The 24,367-nt window shown below is 34.0% G+C and overlaps 2 protein-coding genes and 1 pseudogene across 4 annotated transcripts; 1 reads left to right on the top strand and 2 right to left on the bottom strand.

Moving 5' to 3' along the window:
- Window positions 1-2,220: 2,220 nt before the first annotated feature.
- LOC11432929 (uncharacterized) lies at window positions 2,221-6,188 on the bottom strand. 2 transcript variants are annotated; one of them, XM_039828300.1, is made up of 8 exons: window positions 5,924-6,188; window positions 5,670-5,834; window positions 5,305-5,580; window positions 5,159-5,190; window positions 4,515-4,613; window positions 4,206-4,356; window positions 3,466-4,109; window positions 2,221-3,270 (listed from the first exon to the last, which is right to left on the bottom strand). In XM_039828300.1, exons 1-8 carry the CDS (start codon window positions 6,051-6,053, stop codon window positions 2,515-2,517), a joined length of 2,253 nt encoding a protein of 750 aa, XP_039684234.1. In that variant the 5' UTR covers window positions 6,054-6,188; the 3' UTR covers window positions 2,221-2,514. The 2 variants fall into 2 exon arrangements, with proteins under 2 accessions (XP_039684234.1, XP_003625580.2); XM_003625532.4 differs by having other exon boundaries at window positions 4,209-4,356; window positions 5,924-6,187.
- A 2,677-nt stretch (window positions 6,189-8,865) lies between these two features.
- On the top strand, window positions 8,866-17,766 carry LOC11434746 (probable DNA helicase MCM8). Of its 2 annotated transcripts, none has more exons than XM_003625530.4 (18): window positions 8,866-9,220; window positions 9,538-9,678; window positions 9,760-9,877; window positions 9,996-10,218; window positions 10,326-10,489; window positions 11,248-11,511; window positions 12,012-12,107; window positions 12,284-12,436; window positions 12,988-13,058; window positions 13,145-13,263; window positions 13,654-13,783; window positions 14,486-14,537; window positions 14,645-14,828; window positions 14,930-15,104; window positions 15,580-15,750; window positions 15,834-15,947; window positions 16,132-16,204; window positions 17,535-17,766. In XM_003625530.4, the coding sequence occupies exons 1-17, from the start codon at window positions 9,026-9,028 to the stop codon at window positions 16,180-16,182; spliced, it is 2,421 nt and encodes an 806-aa protein (XP_003625578.2). In that variant the 5' UTR covers window positions 8,866-9,025; the 3' UTR covers window positions 16,183-16,204; window positions 17,535-17,766. The 2 variants fall into 2 exon arrangements, with proteins under 2 accessions (XP_003625578.2, XP_024625684.1); XM_024769916.2 differs by lacking the exon at window positions 17,535-17,766 and adding an exon at window positions 16,730-16,983.
- Window positions 17,767-18,722: 956 nt separating this feature from the next.
- On the bottom strand, window positions 18,723-22,275 carry LOC11433418 (E3 ubiquitin-protein ligase UPL4-like; annotated as a pseudogene).
- Window positions 22,276-24,367: the final 2,092 nt, after the last annotated feature.

Raw genomic sequence — 24,367 nt, 5'->3', positions numbered from 1 at the left:
TTTTTTTTTAGGGAGCATTTATTTATTTCATGTTATTTAAAAAAAAAATATTATTTCATATACACCGCATTATAATTTTGAATACCTTAAAAAAAATTCCCAAACATATTACAAAGCTTTTAAAGAGGTTCGTTTCTCTCAACTTAAGTTATTTATTTTTTAAATTTAAAAATAAAATTTATATTTATCACACTTCATTCAACGCATAATAAGAGTTTATTATAAATTTAAAATTTTGGTTCTGCATTTTAAGTGACATGGTTTTGGTCCTTGTATGTTCATTTGATTAAGTTTAATTGTCCCCAGATTTTTTTCAACCAAGCAAGTGCCAATGTCAATATTACATGTTATTTGATAAAACAGTACTCAAATGAAGCAAATATCCCAATTGCTGTAATTGTAATAATTATAATCCAAATGAAAAAATTGTAATCCGATGTCATCTGAAAAAATTGTGATCTAAGTAGGAATATTTTAAAGGTTAAAATATGTTTTTGGTCCCTATAAATATGGCGAATTTGAATTTTGATCCCTGGTAAAAAAAAATTGAAATTCATCCCTGTAAATTTTTTTTGTTTTTTAAAATAATCTTTGACCTCACTTTACTGATAATTTGACACATTTTTGCTTATGTGGCATTAGCTGACTGTACATAAGCTTTACGCATGGCAATTACAAATTATATTAGCATTTATAAAATAAATAGGTAAAACAGAAAATAATTTTTCAATTATTTTATTAACAACATCTTGTCAAAAATTAACAACATAAATACAAAACAGAGATAATTTTTTCTTCTTCATGCTAGGTTATCCCTCTGAACCACTTCTTCTTCTTCATGTGACCACTTCTTCTTCTTGCAAAGCTTCTAAAATAATCTTGGAAAATCATTTTTGGATCTAAACTCATCATCATCAATCCATCACAAAAATCAACTCAGTTTCAGATCTAAATATAAACCCATTTTTATGAACATGAACACACCATTCTTAAACCTTAGAATTTGTGATTTTCCCAAATACTTGACTGCCAATTCCAGATTCGAATCGTCACTTGCATTCACAAGCCATGGACTTTCGTGATGAAATTGAATGGTTCAGATGTAAAAATAATCATTTTTGTGTTAAATATTGCAGATTCAAGCTTAACATAGCTACAATTTTCTATTAGAAGCATTTGTTTGTCTTATTCCGTCAAAAAAATTGTGTATTTTTTTTTTTTGAAATTTGTTTTTCGTGGATGATGATGAATGATTGGTGATGAAAAAAGTTCACATTTTTCCATAACTAATTCGAATTTTCACAAGGGTTTTCATTGATTTTCATGTAACAAACGGATCCCAAACAAACTACTGCTTCTCATAGTGGTGGTGGTTTCTTTGTTTCTATTGTTTCAACTTTCTCCAAATTTGGCACTTCTGTATCTAAATCCGTTAATGGGTATGTTTTTTGTCACTCCATAATTTTGAAGTTGTTGAGTTTATCTTCTTTTGGCACTCCTGGATTTGTAGTTTGAGGTTATTTGAGTTATTTCTTGGGAGTTTTTTCTCACTCCATAATCCGAGATTTTGGCACTTATGGATTTGTAGTTTGGGTTGATGATGAATGTTTAATATTTTTCTTTTGATTTTGTTGGGTTTTAATGGTGAATATGATGAAGGGGAAGAGAAGGAATATTTAAAAACGATTATTTTTTTAATTATTTTTCTTGTAAAAAAAAAACATATTTGTTATTTTTTAATTTCGAAAATAGATTTTCTGAATTATTAAAATAATATATAAATAATTAAAATATTTTAAATGACAGATGTTTGACACGTGTGCATGATTACACAGTCAACAAATGCCACATAAGTAAAAATGTGTCAAATCATCAATAAAGTGGGGCTAAAGATTATTTTAAAAAACAAAAAAATTTGCATGGATGGATTTCAAAATTATTTTTTACCAGAGACCAAAATCCAAATTCGTCATATTTGCAGGGACCAAAAGCATATTTTAGCCTATTTTAAATAACTCCTTATGAAAACTTAATGTAAAACTAAAACCACACAGCTTTTCCAAACTATAAAAACCAGAAATGGAATTAACCTTTTTTTCCCTTAAGAGGGGAATGAAACCTATTTAAAAACAAAGAAACTGAAAATTTAAATTTATAAAGCATTTATATGATGCACCATTCAAATACGCTACATAAAAAATTATTAAACAAAACGGCAAATAAATAACATTACATGGATTTAAATCTTCAAATGTTAAGAAAATGAAATAAGATTACAACAACACCAAGTTCATTTTCTTCTTGTTCAAAATATCCGATGCTAACAGGATTCATGGCAATGAACCCAAGGAAAAAGAGACCGCTCAAATACAAATAAATAACAGTAGAGCAAGTACTTAAAGACTTGGTATTCGTAATCTGAACACCATACATCAAGATCAAGACTTTTACAGTTGCACTTTTAGCACAAAGCGGCAAGTTAAAAAAAAAAGCAGTTCAACTTATCATATCATCTCAGTTGTTTTCTTTTGTAATGCTTTCCAGCACAGGTAAGTTGGTTGATTTTATCTCTGAAGTTGCTGGTTCTGTCAAAACAGTACAATCCATGTTGCAAAATGAATCTTTTGCTGCAAAGGGTATCCTTGCTGAAGTTGCCATATCAATGCTGGTAGGGGTGACACATTGATACGGGGTAGACAAACCTTTGCTTAATTCTTGGTTTTTAGGATAATCAAAAAGCTCCTTGTGATTTGATAACTCCATACCATTGGATTTATCTTGGAAGCTGATATCAGTCTTACAAAAAGAAAGAGAATCACCGTTGATCTTTTCCTGAGTCTTGGAATTTATGTTCACGAGTCCAACTTGTTCGATCAAACAATCAACTTGATTATAATGATAGACACTGTCCTGGTGATCGACACGGGTCAGTGGACACAAATCATAATTAGTTCTCTCCATTTCATGCGACAGTGATGTATATTCAACATTTTTAACAGCACCCTTCAGCATTTCAGAAGGGCTTTTGACGTTCTGCTCTGCACTAGATGTCTTAATTGCAACATCTAATGATTCATCAATATGATTTAGATGTGGGTTTTGCTGGTTATCTACTTTTTTGTTTGCAATTGGCGTGATAGATCTCACTGCTTGCAGCTTTGCTTTGATTTGGCCTTCACTTGAACTTCCTGCTCCATGTTTTAGCAAGCCATGAGACACAGAAGTGTGTGGTTGCGCTCCACCACGTGGAGTGCGCACTGAGGATTTCGCCTGCATAAAGAGATGAAGATTAAATTGGAAAAATGAAAAAGCCATAGTTAATAGAATCACATATTACACGTGGAAAAACCAATACATGGCTTTCAAGTGTGTCACCAAGGTCATAATGATACAAATTTCTTCAGAAAATGCACTCTCAAACTATTTTTTGACTATGTCAAACATAAAGAAGGCGGAAAAACTCACCCCATCAAAGAAACCAATCTTTGGCGAAGGCAGTCGCAGGCCTGAAGGTTTTGCAGGAGCTGGGGGATTAACTGCTGCCACAGAAGCAGTCCTTACACTTTGACTGATAATTCCATTTTGCTGAGCCTCCTGCCCTTCTAAGTTAAAATCACTCCGAGAAATCTGAGAATTTATACCTTGATCTGCATTAGTGTCTGATAAAACCTTTCTGCTGGAGTTACTATCAATGCTGGACCTTGAACTATCACACATGTGTTTAGGCATAGAAGTTGATACAGATGCCTCTGAAGACCAGTCACTAACAGAACTAGCGGGTGAAATACTAGAAGAAAGTTTGTTAGCAGAAATCAAGCTTGAGAGACTAGAATTCCCAGATTCAGTTTTGTTTCTTGAAGCGAAGCCCAATGGTGTTCTTGCGGGAAGGCGAGATGAGGGAGGCTTTGAAGTTCCAGCAATAACGTTTCTTCTTGCGGAATTAAATGGAGATTTACCAGATAAGTTGCTACCGGAAGATTTGGAAGTTGCTGATTTTGTCTTGGTTGATATTGACTGGCCAGAAGTTAATTTGGATAATATTGTGGACTTAGGCTCCGTACCCCTTGAACCTCCAATAACAGATGCTCTTGACACTAAACTGACTCTATCTGAAGAATTAAAATTTACTATAACTCAGAAAGGCATTCCTTATGCAAAAATGAGGATTAAAAAAAGAAGTAAATCATGCCAATGCAAGTACTAACAACCATTTGTGTGTTTTGCCTTGTCCTTTTCGCTTATGATATGTGGAACACTAAGCGATGCTCTCTTGGATGAAATTGTGGAATTTGCACTAGGCTTTGTTGGCACCTTCGACGGCTTTGAAATAGATGACTCCCTCCTTGCAGCGACAGGCTTTTTCAAAATAAGAAAATCAGTCAAGCGTGTGTGTAGACAATTAGACATAGCCACTTAAAAATTAATTTCACAATTTATGAGTGCTTCTGTCTTCTGCTAATCGTAAGTTAGTATAACTAGGAAAGGCATTTCGGCAGTTTAAATTAGTTGCATACCTGTGGTATTTGTGTAAAAGTAGGATTATTCTTGTTTGTCGTCTTCCCGATTACTCTCGCAACAGCTGGTAGATTCCTTGAAGCAGGTGATGCCTTCATCTAAAATCAATCGAAAGTTATTGCACACATCATTTTTATAGTTTATCAAAATGGAAGGCAATTAGGATACAGTTACACAATTTCAGTCTTCTCTTAGAGAGGACAACATGGCACCTATCCTAGAATTGATATTGCACTTCTGGGATGGGGTTACTTTGTGGACATTGATATACATTCAGGTCAAAGTTCCAAAGGTGGAATTACATCCCAAGTTTTGAAAGGGGGAATAGCCTACCCCCAGCTGAATCAGCCCATTGGGGTGGCACATCTGGCATTTTTCTTCAAGTAATCTTGAGATGAGACAGGGTTAACACTTAACAGTAGGATCATAAGGCATTACGTTACAATTTGATCAATGTAACCAATGTCACTTGGTAAGAAAATAATCACGTTGTCGCAATAAAAAGGATATGTGCGTACCGTACATGTGAGAGCAACAAAAAAAAATCTAGTTTTGGCCTTTTAAAAAAAACAAAAATATTCTAGCCACAATCATATGTGAGAGCAACAAAAATATTCTAGTCACTCTCATTAATGTAAGTTACCTTGTTGCGAGGAACCACACCAACCTTTCCAGCTGGAATAAAAAAAAAAAAAAAAAAAAAAGGAGTCAAAGAATCATCAATTGAACTAATTAAGCATAAATCAACACACTCAATTTTGAATAAGCATTATGAATACAAAGACTCACAATCTCTGGTTGGCAACCCCGGAATCCCAGAGCTAGACGACATTCTGGTAGCTGCACTAGCAATTTTGGACTTATTGCTAGATTTCTGAATCGAAGCTCGAACATCCTCAAACAAATCACCCTCCAAATCAACACTTTCAGTTTCAAAGGTTAAACTATCGCTCCCTAAGGTCGAAATGGATTCACATGATTTGTATACATCCTCTTCAATCCTTGGTAATGTTTCCTTCTCAACACCTTCAATTATACTAGTTAACTCCTCAGCATCCAAAACCCCTAAACATTAACACCAATAGAAAATAAATCAAAAACAAAATAAAACTTAAAATCCTATTTTTATGAAAATTAAAATTAAATAAAAGTACCAGCATTAGTGAAAAAAGCAGTGTCCCAAGCTAAACTCTTTCGTAAATTGAACTTAGGGTTTTTCTTCTTTGTTTCAGATGTTTGAGGTTCGTTTTCCCACTGTTCAATTTTTGTAGCAGCATCTTCAAATTTTTTTGAATTCGGAGTGTACCAAGCTTCGTTTTCTGAAAATAAAATTTTCATACAGATTCAATTGAATGCGATTGGTTTGATCTGAAAAAATGAAATGAAAAATTAGGAAAAAGATGTGAACCTGAATTTTGGTGGTAATTGGAAGACACGGGATCGAGAAGAGAATCATCGGCAGAGAGAAAGTCGATGATGCTGAGACGTCGATCTTTGACATCGTTCTTTATCGGAGAAGCGTCAGAGTAGGAAGTCATCGGCGGTGAAGGGTTCTGATTCCGCCGTGAAACTGATGGGAAGAAGTGAGTGAGAGAGCGTTTTCTGTTTCAGAAATTTGAACTTTGGAGTAGCGGCTAGTAGGATTTCAAGACAAACAAAAAAGATACGTTAAAAGTTAGAAAAAATATATATTGGAAAGAAAAATGTGACTTGGCGAATAGATGGTGATGTAATAATTCGCTTGCATGTGCTGGCTCGCTCGTTGGAAAAAATTAATGGTGTGTTTGGATTGAGGGTTTAAGAGGGGAAAGAAAGAAAAGTTTGTTTTTATTTTTAAAATTACGGACTATATAATATGTTTCTCTAAAATAAATTAAGCGTGATTAAAGTATTATATGACCTTTTATCATGTTAATATGTTAACTTTTAAAAAATATTTTATAGCATCCGTAATTTAAAAATGAAATCTAAACTCTCCCCTTCTAAATCCTCCATCCAAACACACCTAAAGATTTATTCATTACCACATAGTTTTGAGTTTATAGCTGTCTTATAATTTGTTGTAAAAAACTCATTTGAAAATAGTCATTTTGTTATGGGTTTATAATTTATTTTTATTAGTTTATTGCATTTTTTAAAAAATAATTTTTTTTGTTATATTTTTAAGCAAAAAATTATTTTTAAATTTATTGAGTACCTAATATATTTGATATGTATTATACATTAGCTATCAATAGTTCAATACATATCAAATATATAAGGTATTCAACGAACCTAAAAAAATAATTTTTTTTCTTTAAAAATATGATTGAAAGGAGTAAGCCTTATATAGTTTATATCAATTTTACCATTATAATCTTAATTGAAAACAAATTTATTTGGTGAGTTTGAATGACAAATGTTTTTATCATAAATCGCATATTTATAATATATCATTAAAAAAAATTAGATATGAGAGGGGTCAAACCAAAATACTCAAACACAAAAAAAAAAAAAAAAAAAAAAACAACAAAAAGGACCAAGAAGAAGAAAAGTCGTACATTTTCAATTCTTTAACTTAAATATTTACACATATATTTGTGTGTGAAAACGCGTATTTGTAAAAACAATAATACCCTTTCCCTAAAAATAATAATTAATACCCTTAACCCATATGTTCTTACTTGTAAAATCAATTTTCCTCGTCCCTTCGTGTAAGACATTGTTCTCACATTCATCTATAATTGTTTTACAAAATTGTCCTTGTTAATTTATCATTTGAAAATGTAGTTTCTTCCATTTATCACATTATAACCCTGTCGTTGAAAGCTAAAATTAGTTAAGGTCAACTAAGTTTCCTCAATCGTGATTCCTTTTACATCAAGCGATCGACGTTGATGGATAAACTTTATCCCTTGGTTATGGGTTCTTTACCTTATCCCGTAGAGTGATATGTACAATTGTTTTGAGGTTCAACCTACACTAAGAAATGCATAAAAAAATAGAAAGATAAATAAATAAAATTGCAAAATAAGTTTGTTTAATTGTTTGTGTTAATTATATAATGTATGAACGTAAAGTGTGACTATTGTCTACTATCCAAACGGCTGGCCTACAATGCTTAAACCTCAATTCAACTAATTTCGCGAGTGTTGTGCAATAACTCCGTATTTAGTGGGATCATGGCGTCCTACGTTCGAATTCAATTTTCTCTATTCGATATAATTTGCCGACAAGATTCTTTTGTGTGATGCTCCACTGGAGATTGTGTCTTCTCTCTCGTTCATCAAAGTGGTTATTGCCATTGAGAGCATGGATCATGAGTTTGTCGTGTCATTGTCCATTTCCACTGTATTTTGACTTGGTTATGAGCATTTAACGACTGACATTTTGAGTTAACGACCTTGAGAAAGAATCAGCTCATTCACTCAACTGTTATATTATCGCATATCCTCCCCTAGCAGTTTAATCATCTATTTGGCAAGTTTGAGTAATAAGATAATTATTCTAAGGTGCAAACAAAACAAAATGCGCACATAGAAGTTTTTTCTTTCTCAGGGAGCCTAATATCGAAACTAACACACTACAAATGTAAAGAAGTTGAGAATCTAGGATTCAAACCCCCGACCCTTGGATATCGATGTCCATAAAGCTACCAACAAGATAACAACGACATGGGTGTTTTAAAAGACTCAATTGCAGTTCTCTTTATATAAATGAAATATGAAATTTCAGCTGTGTTATGTTTTGAGGTTGTGGTAAACTTTGTCCTTTTGAAAAGCACAAATGAAATTTCAAAATTTATGAGATTTTATTTTTCAGCATACCAACTTCTCGCGCACCCTTCAAATTTCCCATTTTGCCATATATTACGAACCATTTATTCGATATTCTAGGAACAATTTAAAAAGTCAAATTACACCTACAAATTACCGTGATTCCTGCAATTATATTGGGTAGCATGGCTACCCCGACAGTCATCCCTCCCATAGCCTTCCGTATATGCTCATCATCGTTAACAATTGTCTCCTATTCAAAATTGTCCGAATTATCCTCAACCTCAACACGGTGTTGTTGGGGCTCGGGTTCAGTCTCGTGCACTAGAGATGGTCCAGATCCATCGGTACTACGACCCATGACCGCCCTACTCACTGTGCCTTTCGCTATAGGCGGCGGCATCTGCTCTCGCCTAGTGAACATAATCATGTTAGTTATGCCATTTCTAATGTGCTCTACGCGATCAACATGCAAAATAACATATATACACAATTAACTAAAATTCACAAAATAACAAAAAATAATATATAACGAAGCATCTCGGATTATATAATCCAAACAAAGAACAATTTGGTTCGAATTATATAATTTTCGAAAAAAGAAATTATTTCAATATTTGGCGGTTTGTGCAAAAAGACCCAATCGTGACTCGGATGAAATCGAATTTACCTTTTATTTCAATCTTCACATTTTCCCGCGGTTATCAATCACCGTGCACGCAAGGACACGGAGACGGAGGTAAGCCGGAAACGGAATGCACGGAACGGCGGAAGAGATGACGGAGCAGAGAATCCGATATGGTTCCGAATCACTTTCCACGAATTCATTCGAGTTAATGAATTTTTACTTTCCTCAGCAACTCTTCACTGTTGAACAAACCTGGCTCAACCTCACTTCTTCTCTTTTTTCCTTCTTCTCTTCTTCCATAGGCCAAAACATCGTTTCTCAGGTATTTCATTTTCTCCACTTCTCATTTCATTTCATGTTAGTTAGGAATTTCAAATTTCAACTATTATAAGTCAATATTAGGTTTCTAATTTGTGCAATTTTAGTCGTATTTGTTTTTAATTAGATTTTGGTATCTTTATACTGTGATCATTTGGATCTTCTATGAATAAGTGCTTATCACGTTCGGATATACAATTTTGTCAAGTGCTTATTCAATAAGTGATTATCAATTTAAGTGTCTGAAATGGGAAAGTAATTTGATTGCTGTTATCATCCATCTTTGGTGTAAGTTGTATAACTTTCAAATTACGTTGACAGGTGAGAAATGAATATGGAAACTATGTATTGTCACTTGATTTTCAGCAGCTCAAAAATACGTGTCACGTCGAGGAATTTTACGAAATGTTAACGGAGAAACCTAAAATTGCTCTCTTATGCATGAGTGTTGCCGTTCATACGGTATGTTTGAAGTCACTTCTGTTATTTTACAAATACGTGCATGTCTTACGCTTGACCAAGGTTTTCTATGACTTGAAACAGGTTTTGCTTTCTAAATGGGAGAGTGACAAGCCGGAGCTTGCTGCAAAAGTAGACATTCGTCTTCGTAACTGTCCTGAAACCATGATTGCACTGAAGAACTTAAAAGCAGCTTACATTGGTATACCTAAAACCACTGTAGTGTTTTTCCCCCTTCCCAATGCTTGCTTGCTATAGTTGAGGTTTTTCCGTTGTATAGAAAAAATTAGGCATTTTAACATCATTTGCTGATTTGACAGACAAGCTTGTCTCAGTGCGTGGCACTGCTGTGAAAGCCAGCACCGTCAGGCCTCTTGTGGTAGAAATGAGTTTTGAATGCATTAAGTGCAAACAAAGTATCACACGTATATTTCCTGATGGAAAATTTTCACCGCCATCAACTTGCAATTTGAATGGCTGCAAAAGCAAAAATTTTAATCCACTGCGATCTACTGCTCAAACTATTGATTTTCAGAAAATAAGGTGAGGCTAGATCTTGACTCATAATCTCTATTCATTTACATATTTTGGCTACCTCCTGTCCCCACTCATTCATTTTGAAACCCATTTTAAATGCACGTCCAAACTAGGGTTCAAGAATTATTAAAACATGAAGATCACGAGGAAGGACGAGTGCCTCGAACAGTGGAATGTGAACTTACCCACGATCTTGTTGATTCATGCATTCCTGGAGATGTGGTGACGGTTACTGGAATTATTAGAGGAATTAACAATTACATGGATATTGGAGGAGGTATGATTTTCCAACTGCTTGTGTTAGTTATCCTCCCTACATGCTGGCCTGTATTACAAGTTACAACTTGCTTGGATGTTTATGTGAACTGTGAAGGCATGCTAAAGTTTGTGAGCAAAGATAACTAAACTATATTAATGTCACTGTATTGTTTAGACTTTAGACAATAAATGACGAATAGCTTTGGTTGAAAACAGATTAATTTTTACTAAAGGTGAAATATGTAACATGGATAATGACAGTGTCTTAGCATCATATAATATTCTCCTGTAAAGCACACATTCTTTATGAAATCTGATTGGACTAGCTTCTGCTTAATTCATAAAGGCTACATAACTCCTTTCCTGTTGTCAAAACCTGATGCACAAGAAGTATGCTAAAATGATATAACTTTAAAACTTACAATATTATATTTTAAAGAAAATTAGTCCTATTAGCAAACCTTTATCTAAGATACATGATACCAATTATTTCATAATTTAGTATACTGGTAGATGTGGTTACACCAGTTATTTAGACTTACCTATCAATATCCGACAGTATCACTTGGCACAAGGATTTGTGTATTAATTTACTACAAAGTAATCATGTGCTTGTTCTTTATTGGGTAATTGGGTTAGTTTATACAAATATTTATCGTTAGGTCAGGCTAAGAGTTATACCTGCTTTAATTATCTCAACTACTTTAAATAAAATGTAAACTTATTCTCTTTTGAGCCATATATCGTATCTGATGTAGCTTGCGGGTATCTATTCAGGGAAGTCAAAGAACAGAAACCAAGGATTTTACTATTTGTATCTTGAAGTTGTATCCATAGTGAATTCAAAGTCGCAGTCCATACCTGATGATTCACAAGACTCTCATGCCAAAGCTAGACCAACTGAGCTGTTTGATTTGTTTTCCTTCTCTTCAAAGGATTTAGAATTTGTTGTGAAATTTGCAGAGGAGCATGGTTCAGATTTATTTCGGCAAATCCTTCACTCTATATGCCCTTCAATCTATGGGCACGAGCTTGTTAAAGGTAAATATGCATCTCATTATGAAATGTGCCTCCTCCCTCAGTCACCTGTTTGGTGAGAGGGTGAACCTTAGCACAACGACGTAATGCATCATTACTGTCTTGTGACTTGGTTCTGGTGTTCATTGGTTCTATTGCTGGAAATAGCCTCTCCATTCAGGATAAGATTGCGCACGGCTTCTTTTTCTCAGACCCTGAAGTGACAGAAGTTTCATGCCCCTGTCCACTCTTTTAGTCTCTTGTTTGGCGACATGTTTCTTATATCTTCCGTAATTGTTAGTATAGCCTTGGTAGTAAGTTCATAATGTCGCTAGCCCATCATATTTTTGTTCATTTCCATGACTTATTAATCTCATGTCTGGCATGTACATTGTTAGTAATTGTTTGGGAATAACGTGACTCAAGCTTTTTCTGATACTTCAATGTCATTTATTTGGGATATATGTTCTGAAACTGGCAATCAAGGGGGAAATCAAATAATAGTTTGCTGTTGTTTATGACAGCTGGGATAACTCTATCATTATTCGGCGGCGTACGGAGGCATTCTATGGATCAGAATAAGGTTCCTGTGAGAGGAGACATTCATGTCATAGTTGTAGGTATGCTTAATGTCTTTCTTTGCAATTTTGAATGGAATCAAACCTTCAGAAATGTTTTTTTCTTACGGAGAAGTAGATTTATTTGTATAAAAAACACTTTCTTCAATTAGAAGTTTGCAAAATGGAGACGGGATATAAATTTACAAACTGGCTGTATTGCGATTTCTGTTTTCTAGGTGATCCTGGTCTAGGTAAGAGCCAGTTGTTACAAGCAGCAGCAGCTGTTTCTCCACGTGGTATCTATGTCTGTGGTAACGCCACAACCAAAGCTGGCCTCACAGTAGCTGTAGTGAAGGATCCTATGACAAATGACTATGCTTTTGAGGCAGGTATATGCTTTTAATTTTTTTTAATGTTGCACTCAATGAAATTGTGAACTCAAGATTCAACGTGTACTGTAATATTTCCAGAATTAGTGGATAACTACTCATTGGTCATGATTGACAGTACTCTTCATGTATATGACTTTGAATTGTGTTTGTGTTACCTTTTATTGTTTATTTCTTCAAATTGTTCTTCTGTGTATGTTGAAATCTTTGTTTCTATATGATAAACGTGGATCGTAAAGAGTATATTCAATAAGTCAGGAAGCTAAGTTAGCTGCAGTTCTTTTATGGCCAATATGGGTTGCTTCCTTGGTGGTAGGCTGAATGATGACATAGTTGATAGTTTTCTGGTGCTTGTCAATATTTCCTTAAGCTCTGCAGATTTTTGTTAGTTTATCTGACGTAATGAATTTTTATGAAGTGGAGAAGAGGGGGAAACTGTTACTTTTTGTATGCTATAGATAAGGATATGATTGGGTCTAACTGATTTCGCTCTGATCGTTTGCAAAAATTAGTTATTATTTTCTGTGAATAATTATTGCAATTCCTGACAGGTGCTATGGTGCTGGCTGACAGTGGATTGTGTTGTATTGATGAGTTTGATAAAATGACATCAGAGCATCAGGTTTGTTCTCTGGTAACTGGTGGTCAATTTCTGGTTACTTTAATATATCTTAACTGAAGCGTTATTGCAAATTTCTAACTATGCAGGCTTTACTGGAGGCAATGGAGCAACAGTGTGTTTCTATTGCAAAGGCGGGATTAGTAGCAAGTTTATCATCCCGTACTTCAGTCTTAGCGGCTGCAAACCCTGTTGGTGGTCATTATAAGTAACATTTTTAACTTTCATTATCCCCTCAATTTTCCTTAGTGGTCTATTTTATTTTAGTAGCAAGATTTATATGTATGTATGTGTGTGTGTGTGTGTGTGTATATATATATATATATATATATATATATATATATATCTATATATATATTGTTGTAAGTTATATAAGTTCACTTATATCCCTTATTTCGAATTTCTCCTTCAATTGGTTGTGTAGGATGGAAAAGAGTGGAAAGGTATGGTCTGACATGATTTTTTTAAAATATAACCAGACTATTCCATTCCATCCTATACCACCACTCTAAATTTTTCCTCTTTACTATCACATAATGCCAGTCATGCAACCAAGCAAAGAATTTGTTCTGACAGTTTCCTTAAATGAAAATTGCAGTCGGGCGAAAACTGTAAATGAAAATTTGAAAATGAGTGCTGCACTATTGTCCCGTTTTGATTTAATTTTCATATTGCTTGACAAGCCTGATGAACTTTTGGACAAGCGAGTCTCAGAGCACATTATGTCAGTAAGTTTTACCATCTTCTTTCTTTGTGTTGGCGTTCACTTTTGTACATAAACTACACGACGTTCATATCTTATTCATGGTTGATGGCAATGGCTTATTTGCTTCTCATATTGATGAATTTTAATTAATGACAACTTTAGCAATGATGATTAAGTGCACTACTGACTGAGTTTTCATTAATGGTTTGACTTTTCAGTTGTTAGACGAGGCTATCTCCAAACTGTAGTTTCTTTAAAAATTAACAAGAACATTTATCTGCTTGTGTGTATTAAGGATATGAATTATTAGCTGTTTTTAATTTCATTTCTGCAAATTATTCTAGGATTTCTTGATCTAGAAGCTACTCTTCTTTTCAAGTAAATGACCTAAATCTGTAAATAGTTTTGAACTTATGGTATATTAAAGATACGGCATGGTACATACACAGATCAACAGAAAAATGCGGGAAGAGTTATAACTTATAAGAATATTGAAATAGAAAGAAATATGCCAAATGACTTAGATGCAATCATAGTGTTCTCTGCATATTTTATTTGGGTGTTTATGCCGCAGGACAATATATTTTCTCAGTGTACAAAAGCTGAATGTTTTCACATTTCTACCAAATCAATGTTGTTCTTGGTTTATTATTTTTCATTTGACCCTATGTTTCTACATGGTTTTCTGGGCACTAAAGGTTGACGTTTCAAATGTATCTTGCAGCTTCATGCTGGGAGCGGGCAACACTCACAGGCATCTAAAAAGCGACGTGGAGGTTATCTCTCCTCTCCCTCTTACATTATATTTTAGATTGGCTAGAATAGAGTATGCTGCATTTTGGCAATTCCAGATTCACTAGTGGAATATATTCTTCTTGACCAGATCCACCTTCTGATTCAAGAGCTTCTGCATCACAGAATGCTGAAGGCATAGATTTGGGTGTAAGATCTGGTTCTTTAATTTCAAGGTTGAAACTTGACAGACGAAGAGACAGTGATTTTGTTCCATTACCTGGTCAACTTCTTCGCAAATACATTGCATATGCAAGGAGTTATGTCTTTCCCAGGTGATTCAATGTCATATCTACCTTCTGACTCTGGTCTAAGTAATCCCTCAGGAAATTTTGAAGTATTTATTTTCTGCCTCTTCCTGATTTCTCTTAATAAGGATGTCCAAGCCAGCAGCAGATATCATACAAAAGTTTTACCTAAAACTTAGAGATCACAATGTTTCTGCTGATGGCACTCCTATAACAGCAAGGCAGCTGGAAAGTCTAGTAAGGCTAGCCGAAGCTCGAGCTCGGCTAGACTTGAGAGTAGAAATAACGGCTCAGGATGCAATGGTTAGTATTACATTTTAGTTTGACCTGAATAATGTTAATAGCACCAATCCTCTTTTGGTTCTTCAAGTTTAATCAAGAACTTGTAAAGGCTAACTTGGAGCTGCCAATATGCTGCCATTCATACATAGATAGATGAAAAGCTCTTCGAAAAATTAATAATCTTTGCAAAGTGTTGAAAGGGAAACAATTTTAGTAGGTTAACAAATAATAATATTTCCAGTCCTTATTTTTTTAAAAAAGAAAACTAGGAAATCAATGTATTCTGTTCATAATTAAGGTTTCAATACAACGTGGAACATGCCAAAATTATATTTCCAGCCTCTACTTTAAAGTCATACAACAATAATTTTATCGATTCCGGAATATCAATTTGAGGAGTATGTCAACAGCTGAATTGTTATGTTCATAAAGTTTAAACAACCATGTTTTTCTTGTCATGAATTCCTTTAGTCATTCCTATAATTACATCGTGCAGGATGTTGTTGAAATCATGAAGGAATCCCTGTATGATAAATATATTGATGAGCACGGGGTTGTTGATTTTGGTCGAAGTGGGGGGATGAGTCAACAGAAAGAAGCGAAACGCTTTCTAAATGCCCTCAATAAGCAATCGGAGCTGGAACAGAAAGATTGCTTTTCAGTATCTGTATGCACTTCCTATTTTTCCCTGCATTTGCTGTCGATTGTTTTTGTTCTCGACAAAAGACGTATTTGTTGTTTACTTTTCAGGAAATATACAGTCTGGCTGATAGGATTTCCTTGAAAGTACCTGATATGGATACTTTCATCGAAAATTTAAACAGCGTTGGTTATCTACTCAAAAAAGGACCAAAGACATACCAGGTGCGATGAGATTTTTACTCTCCACTCTATAGCGGTTTGTTTGATGATTTCCATCTTATTAATGTACAACTCTTTCTTACACCAAGAATCTATAATGCCTTACCTATCCCTTCCCAGCCACCTCTATAAGGGGAAGAAAAGTGTTAAAATTTTGGTGACAAGAGAATGCTTTTGACACATGCAGGTGTTATCCTCTTCGTACTCACGGAGTCAATCGTCTAGGTCAAGGGGCTAAATTAAAGTTTAGTTATGTACAGGTCAGTGATTAAATGTAAAAGCTTTTCGTTAATATGTTGTGTTTAAGAATCTGATAAAAAGGGTGTTCCTTATCTTATACCAAAGTTCCCTTTCACGAAATACTCCGAGAATGTGCTTCGTCTTATGATGATTGTCATCGAATATACAAGTTCAAGGGGACGAGAAAATTAATCTGTTAATCTCCCATGTAATTACAGGACAGTTTTGCTGTATTGTGCAATCTTTAAAGATAGACAGTCCTTTACCAATCAGATTTTTTTCATTCACAATAGTTAGAATTTGAATCTTTAACCACTTATCTATTTGTTTGCCATCAAGTAAACAACCATATAATGAAAGATGAAACAATATATTTTATCAAAAAAAGAAGAGAAAACAATATAAGTGCACTTTCAAAATATGTATTGTTGATTGGGAGTTAATGTGGCGACAGTGTCTCAATCCTTAGTCCTTACATCACCATCTCATTTTTACTCAATTTTATTTAATCTAATTATATTATTTTTACTTACAATGTTGGTTAGGAATTATGGTGACGAATATGCACCTAATCCATGCATCACCTTCTTGATCCTCACTGTTACTCAGCTACCTATAAGATGAAATGTATGTTTTGTTCCACTAAAGGAGACAAAATTGATTCTAGCAGATCTACCCAAATAAAATTTGATTTTGACATGTTTGGTTCATCTAGAGTATAATTTATTTTTCTTCAAGAATTGATTCTACTTGAAGTTAGAAATTGTAGTTTGTAAGTCTAGAATTAATTTATACACTCAAATATATTGTTCAACTCACTTTTACATGAATGTATCCAAACATAAATCACTTTACTTTCAACTCAATTTTTACTAGAATCAATTCACTCAAAATCAACTTTTGTCATGGTAGAACCAAACATTCACGCAATCTATTTTATATAGTGATGCGTTTAAGGATCTGGATCCCCTGCATTCAATTTTCCTCTACTTCATTTACATTGTGTTGTTTTTTTTCCCCTTCAAAATGAACCCTAAAACATTCTCTCTGTTTTAAACGTTGCCGATTCAACAATACCAAAAGACTCAATTCTCCTATTAAAAGCCACCTAAATAAGCTCTGAAACATTAAAAAAAAATCAATTATAATAAAATTTGCTTAAAATTTGTATAAATAATAATAGTTTTCAAAGAAGTTGCTTAAGTAACCAAAAAATAAGTTGCTTAAATAAACTAAAAAACAATCGTACGATATCTCTTATAAATTTTCAACTAATTGTGGTTGTGTTCTTATAATCATTAGTAAAACTTCAATACAATTTACTCACTACCCTGCATTGTTTATTTCTAGGAACTATGAATACAACAATGGTAACAATCGAGGGAGAGCTTTGCTGGTTAATGTCGATCTACCTAACTTGATATATATATGTATGGCTTGAGATATTAGTCTCTATCTATGAAGTATTGACAATGCAGACATTGCATTGATACTCGGTAATAATTTTTAAAAAATGAAATATTTAAATGTAATTTTGTGTCTGACTCCATAGTCTAAATATGTTTTTGATGTGAAGTATCGGTGTTACATATATCTCTTTAGTTGAATGTAGAAGATACTTGATTTATTTAATTTTTTAAAATTTAACTCGTGACTAAATGATCAATTTCAAAAAACATACTAATCTACTTAACCTCAACAAAATATATTTTTTTAAGAACTAAAAAACCAATTTCAAATAACGTATTGGTTTTACTTAAGGATAAATGCTAATGCTAATTGTTACAATGTGCAAGAATCTGTACGAATGAATCTAAGCCGTTAATTATAATGCCAACTTCATCATGATTTCCTCTAACCACAGTTTTTCCTTGCTTCAAAACAAGCTACTTGCATTTCTTTGCATTCGTTGTTCCTTTATTATTTTAACCACGTGGTTTAAAAAAAAAACATAAAACACTACCCCACCATGTATCGTATCCCGTTCCTCTAAAAAAAATACTCCCTCCGTCCTAATTTATAAGCAAAAAACATTAATTTACACTTATTAAAAAAACTAACACTTAATAATTTGAGGTATAATTTTTTGTGTTCTCCTTGAAATAAGTTTTATAGAAAGATGTAAAAATAATTCTCATTGGTTAAAAATTATGGAGAAAATAAAAAGGAGAATAAATTAAATGCAACTTGCATTTAATTTTACATTGGAAAAGATGATTTGTTTGAAAAAACATAAAAATAGCATAAAAATGGGTCTTTTTTGATTATATTTTGAGACAAAGAAAATAAGATTTTTTTGCTTATATTTTAGGACGGAGGGAGTATGTGTGTCTTGTGCCCTTTGCATCATATAGCAAGGTTCTACTTTAAATCATCGCTGGTAAGATAGTGCATGGAATTTCTAAAAATGGCATGCGAAGAATTTTCCTAAAATGAAATTATAGTAAAAATAAAATATTTACGTTGATAACCAAATGGTTAATGAGCTTTACTAAAAGATAGATCATTCGCGAGAATTTGAGTCCCATGATAGAACAATTCTTAGTAAAACTTTACTTATCTCTCGGTCGAACTTCATATTATTGTGACCACTTCTTCAAAAAACCGAAGGATCAACAAAAAAAATCTGTCTATGCATCCACGAAAAATTATAATTAACGTCGCGTCCTTAAGCAACAAAACTACTATCCATCTGACACCACATGACATCAAGAGAATGAAGTTATGAAAAGAGGAAACATCCTCGTCCCTCTGTTATGGCATACAAGAGCTTCTGTTTCATCCTTTCCTGAAAATGAATTGCAGCAAAATATTGTTAGGCTCAAACTTAAGAACTCTTTCTTTCGAATTTAAGTTGAACATAGTAAAACAAATGATAGTATACTTTTGATGAGTACGGAGGTAGCTTGAGATAGTTTGCACAAGTCATCACACTAGGCAGGTCTGTGTCTGTGTGGTTGTAGGAAATCTGTCAAAATAGCAAATGAAATCAATTAGATCAATACATTATAAAAAGTTTGTTATAAAAAAATATTAGTAAGTTAGTTTCAAAAGTTTGAATTGTGCTTAGATTAGTTGTAAGAGTTTGACTTTTGAACCTACTTCAATTCATTTATGGTTAATTGATTCAGATTTTTACTACTTTTGTGTTGAAAATAACTCTTTTATCTTTTAAAAAGTTGAATACAGAAGTTTCAAGATAATATTTATATATTTGACTGCACTTGTTAGCACTCTCTTTTTTTAAATTAAAAAACAATGTTTATGCCTGTGCTTTTTGCAGGTCCCATTCTTAATTTTTAAAATAAGACATTTACATACCTTTTGGACAACCGTTAGCTTGGGATCTAGTGATGCTAATCCTCCTGGAGGAAGTCGAGGCGACCTAGTGACAAACTGTACAAACGCTCGTCGTTCTTCATTATTAAACTCTTGAAGAATTTCTAGCAACTAAGATATTCCACAACATAATGAGATTCAAGTTAAAAACATTAATACCACACTGTACAACATAATTGTCATGCTTACATTCATGATGGGAGGACTTCTAGCAGTGTATCCATGGTCAAACTTAAAGTGCTTCAAAAGATCATTGAACTATTAACAAGACACCATTACCGTTCAGTTTGTAAAAATGTAAATGTATTTTGCTATCTACAACGTTATAGAAGAAGAATGATGCATGCACATGCAATTTGATAAAGAAAAAGGTAAAATAAAAGTTATACATACAGTCCAAGAATTTGGTTCCCCACAGAGTATAAGCTCAAGTTCTTCTTCACTAAATACGCGAAGATGTTCGATGGGGAATACCTGAAAAACAAGTATTTCATGCGTGTCATCATTTATTAGCACCATTAAACTTGAATGACAAGTATTTTGCAGAAAATGAGTAGTAATACATACCTGGTTAAAGCCAAGTCTAAAAGCTTGTAATTGACATGAAATTCCAGATCCGATGGTGGCATTCTTAAGAAGTAAAATATAGTCCTCCAAGTTACTCATATTTACCTACCAACAAGGAAAAATGAATACAAGTTTGTAATTTAATAAATACTGAATGGAAGTAGAAAAGTTTGATCATACCCAGGCAGAGAGAAATCAAGACAAAGATCCTCAATTTTGGAATTTCTAAAGGTTAAATCACTTTCCAACATGGAGTTCTCTTTACAATCAGATTCTAATTGCTTTTTCCGATTAATAAGCGCATGAAACTCCAGCAGCGTACTGCCAAGCTCAGGATCAAATGACTGAATGTCATATAGAGAGAGTTTCTACAGTGACAGTTAAATTTGGGTGATAAGTTTCTTTTGAAGGAATGTATTAGTATGTTAATCAGTCCAAATATATATCCTTTAATTATTTTTATTGTATTAACCAAAAGCGTCAACTGATATAAAATGGTAGCTTGTTTGATAGCAAACTCATATGAAGTCAAATATTAAACCATTTACCTTTCCACAAATAAGTTTATGAAAGGCTTTGGAGATATGGAGATCTAGGTGCCTACCATCTTGAATAGCTTTAGCAACAACTTGACCTAAAAGGACAAATTTCTTTTGTACTTCAGAAATCTTTAGGCCATCAGATTCATCTTGCATTTTCAACCATGGGCGAGGAAAGAGACCATACTGAGTATCCTCTCTCCACAGGCCTAAACCGGGATTTTGAAACTCCTTACAGACCAAGGTATAAAATTCCAAAGTCGGTCCGAAACCTGAGCCAACTTCACCATCATATTCCACTTCAAGAACGACTTTTCGAGAGGCATTCTGGTTCATCATTTGTGCAGCAGACTCCAAAATTCGGTCGCGAAAAACTAGACATTTCTTGCGCGGCAATCCACTGAGGCTCAATCTTCTGTCTCTCATTGTTCTAGGGTTGCTATTAGACCCTTGAGCTTGGTTCTGTGGCTGGCCATATGTCGCCAATTTAAAGAACTTGCATCTTGTCACATAACTGAATAGGAAGGGATACGAGATCATCAATTGATAACACCAAAAGGGCATAGCTCCAATGCACAATGCCAAAGGATCCCCCATTTGTTGTTCCAACTTCTCTATCAACTTCTTGTTCAAAAACTCATCCTGTTCAAAAGAAGGTAGTGGTGATTTTAGGTTACTCGGGATTTTAACTTCCCCCACAGAATAAGCATGAACTTTTTTAAGAAGAAATAAAGTAGCTGCAGTTTCAATATTAGAAACATATTCTGGAAGGATTGTGATGTTAGATTCTACAGCCCTTCTAAAGCATAATGCATGCACTTGATTCCACAGTTTAGCAACAGAAAAAGTTTTGTCTTGCTTTTGCATTTGGCATAGAAGTGTCTGATACAGCGACAATTCATGAACCAATTCTTGTCCATCAAGATAGAAAACAAGTTTTTTGTGCTTCTTTTCCAATTGTTGTCCTGCTACGTTTAACAGTTGTTCTTGCTTTGTATTATCCTGGTAGATATGATCACAAAAATTAATATATGTTAAAGTCCTCACAACATGACGAGAGTGGACAAGTAATTAATTAGGCTACAAAGATAATTAAATGGATGATGATCTTACTTGCTTAGGGTTTTCCATTCTGACCTTTGGCCACAGGTATCCTTCAATGGCATGCAAAGAAGAAAAAGGATCAACAGTAAGATACTTAGCAGGGAAGTCTTTAAGGCAAGCTTCTCTCTCATTCTTAATAAATTGGGTATTCAGGCAAGGATACGAAATGTGACAATTATTAGGGACAGTGGCAAACGAACTTGTCACTTCTGCTCCATGTGGACCACTCAGAATAACAGGGAAAGCCTCCGAAATAGTAAGTGCATTTTGAAAGTTCTTCGTTAACGAAGAAAGGGGCGTGTCTCGGATATATGCTTGGTACCAGACAAGGATGCCTAACACCTCGTTTTCCCAACTTAAAAATTTCACATATAATCACATATAAATCAGAGTATTTTCAATATAAACGGAATGTCACACTACTTTTCATAAAATCATAAACTGAATAAATAACTATTTATCAATTATTACTTCGCAGCGGAAATTATTTCAATATTTAATCTTTGGCACCAAGACCTCAACATAAAATCTCATAAAATTGTTCCAACATCATGTTCTTAAACTTCATAAATAATACGTAAGGAACAGAAAACAATAACAAATTCTCATCCCGTTACACATCAAAGCACCTAAGACACACGCGAGGGAAAGTCCACTCACGATAGCAACTAACAACAACTATTCTCGATCACCTGCAAGTTACCCATACGAAGGGCAACATTTTCAAGCAGAAGGGGTGAGATTCACAATCAATAATAATAGGTATATAAATCATCAACTGTATTTAACAACCTAATTAACAACGGATAATTCAACAGTCTTGTTTCATACTTCATCAACATTAACAACACCTACAAACTCAACCAACAACAACGACAACAACTCAACCAACAACAACGACTATGCAACGACAAATGCGACAATGCACATGCATGTGGTACCATTTTAACGCGTTTGAATGAACGAGCATTCACAGGGCATAAGCCCTCAACAATTTGAATGAACTAGCATTCATATGGCATGAGCCCTCAACAATTTGAATGACAAGGCATTCACAGGGCATAAACCCCCAACAATTTGAATGAACTAGCATTCACAGGGCATGATCCCTCAACAATTTGAATGATTAAGCATTCACATGGCATGGACCCTCAACAATTTGAATGACAAGACATTCACAGGGCATGAACCCTCAACAATTTGAATGATTAAGCATTCACAAGGCATGAGCCCTCAACAATTTGAATGACAAGGCATTCACAGGGCATAAGCCCTCAACGGTTTATGAGTATGCAATGGACTCAACTTTGTGTATATCAACATACAACTCAGCAACATCAACGACATCGTGGACAACGACAACGACAACAACAACTGTGCATAAATAATTATGCATAAATAATTATGACTTACTCCACAACTTGGTCAACTTAATGATATTAATAATCAACAACAGCAGAGACAGCAACATAAGCAACTTGCAACATAGCAATATTAATAATAACAACTTGAATGATATAAACAACGATATTTTCTATATCATACATTTTCCATATAATATAAATATCTTAAACTAACCAACAATCATTAATCATTTGATTTAGGCTCTCTGTAAGTTTATAACTTATTAACAACTTCTATTCCTATCCCAAGATCAACTCACAATATGGGTTAAATACACTTAAACACCTTAATTGAACTCATAGTACTTCTAGTTTTGAGCTTTGGAATTATCCCATAAGTTTTGGATTAACTTAGAAATGGTTATGCTGAATTTTCATAAGATTTCACTAAGACTTCCTTGGAGTATTTACATCATATCTCAAAAATCAAAAATCATTTTGAAGTCAAACCAAAGCCATTGGAAAGTTAACAAAATTATCTAAAACTTTCATGTTTACACCAAAACCCGGTTCAAAGAGGAAAGAGGTGAAAAATAGTGAAATATGAAGGATCTGGTTCATAGAAATCGTGTCACGATTTTAGAAATCGCGGCGCGTTTCTTATGTCCAGAACCACCGAACATTCTGCCATCAAAATCGCGGCACGGTTTGACAGTATCAAGTCCAGACTCAGCTTTTCAAAAAGTGCGATTTTCACCATTTCGCACGTAAAATTCAAACCGTTAATCGGATTTTGATGCTGTTTTCGCCTACACTCTCCTGACACTTGGCTCTATCATAATCTACAGCTATTTCAAGTCTCAACCACCCCAAAATCGATTTCCCAAACCTCACATAATCTCTTGTTTGCAAAAACGTTTAAACTCCGACTTTTCAAGCATAAATTCCAATTTCCATCAACCCAAACCCCAAAACTGATTGGGAACTTAGTCCGTGATTAATCTGCAATCTAAACATCCTCTATCACCCTAATCCATCAGATTACCTACTTCTTCCAACAATTCAATTCTACATTCTAACCCTAATTCCCAAATTCATAAACAACTACATGTTAAATCAATTTCAGAATTTTCATACACTATGATTATTGAGAGTTAGCCTCACCCTTACCTTAATTCTGACAAACGAAGCTCTACGATCTCTCCGGTTCTTCACTTGGCTCTTCTCCCTTTTTCTCCCCCAAAGGCTTGCTTTCACGTGAAAACTATTCTGACCTATGTTTCTCCTATTT

The sequence above is a fragment of the Medicago truncatula genome, chromosome 7 (assembly GCF_003473485.1).
Source record: "Medicago truncatula cultivar Jemalong A17 chromosome 7, MtrunA17r5.0-ANR, whole genome shotgun sequence".
Lineage (NCBI taxonomy): Eukaryota > Viridiplantae > Streptophyta > Magnoliopsida > Fabales > Fabaceae > Medicago > Medicago truncatula.
The sequence above is the reverse complement of the archived record's forward strand: the minus strand, read 5'-3'. Positions and strand labels throughout refer to the sequence as shown.

Excerpts from the sequence above, each read along its gene's own strand:
- LOC11432929 (XM_039828300.1), bottom strand. The coding sequence starts at position 6,053 with ATGACTTCCTACTCTGACGCTTCTCCGATAAAGAACGATGTCAAAGAT. Across the intron at positions 5,581-5,669 it reads TGCTTTTTTCACTAATGCTG|GGGTTTTGGATGCTGAGGAG; the intron begins GTACTTTTATTT and ends GTTAATGTTTAG. Across the intron at positions 4,110-4,205 it reads GGCAAAACACACAAATGGTT|ATAGAGTCAGTTTAGTGTCA; the intron begins GTTAGTACTTGC and ends TTAATTCTTCAG.
- LOC11434746 (XM_003625530.4), top strand. The coding sequence starts at position 9,026 with ATGCACGGAACGGCGGAAGAGATGACGGAGCAGAGAATCCGATATGGT. Across the intron at positions 14,829-14,929 it reads AGGAGTTATGTCTTTCCCAG|GATGTCCAAGCCAGCAGCAG; the intron begins GTGATTCAATGT and ends TCTCTTAATAAG. Across the intron at positions 15,105-15,579 it reads TAACGGCTCAGGATGCAATG|GATGTTGTTGAAATCATGAA; the intron begins GTTAGTATTACA and ends TACATCGTGCAG.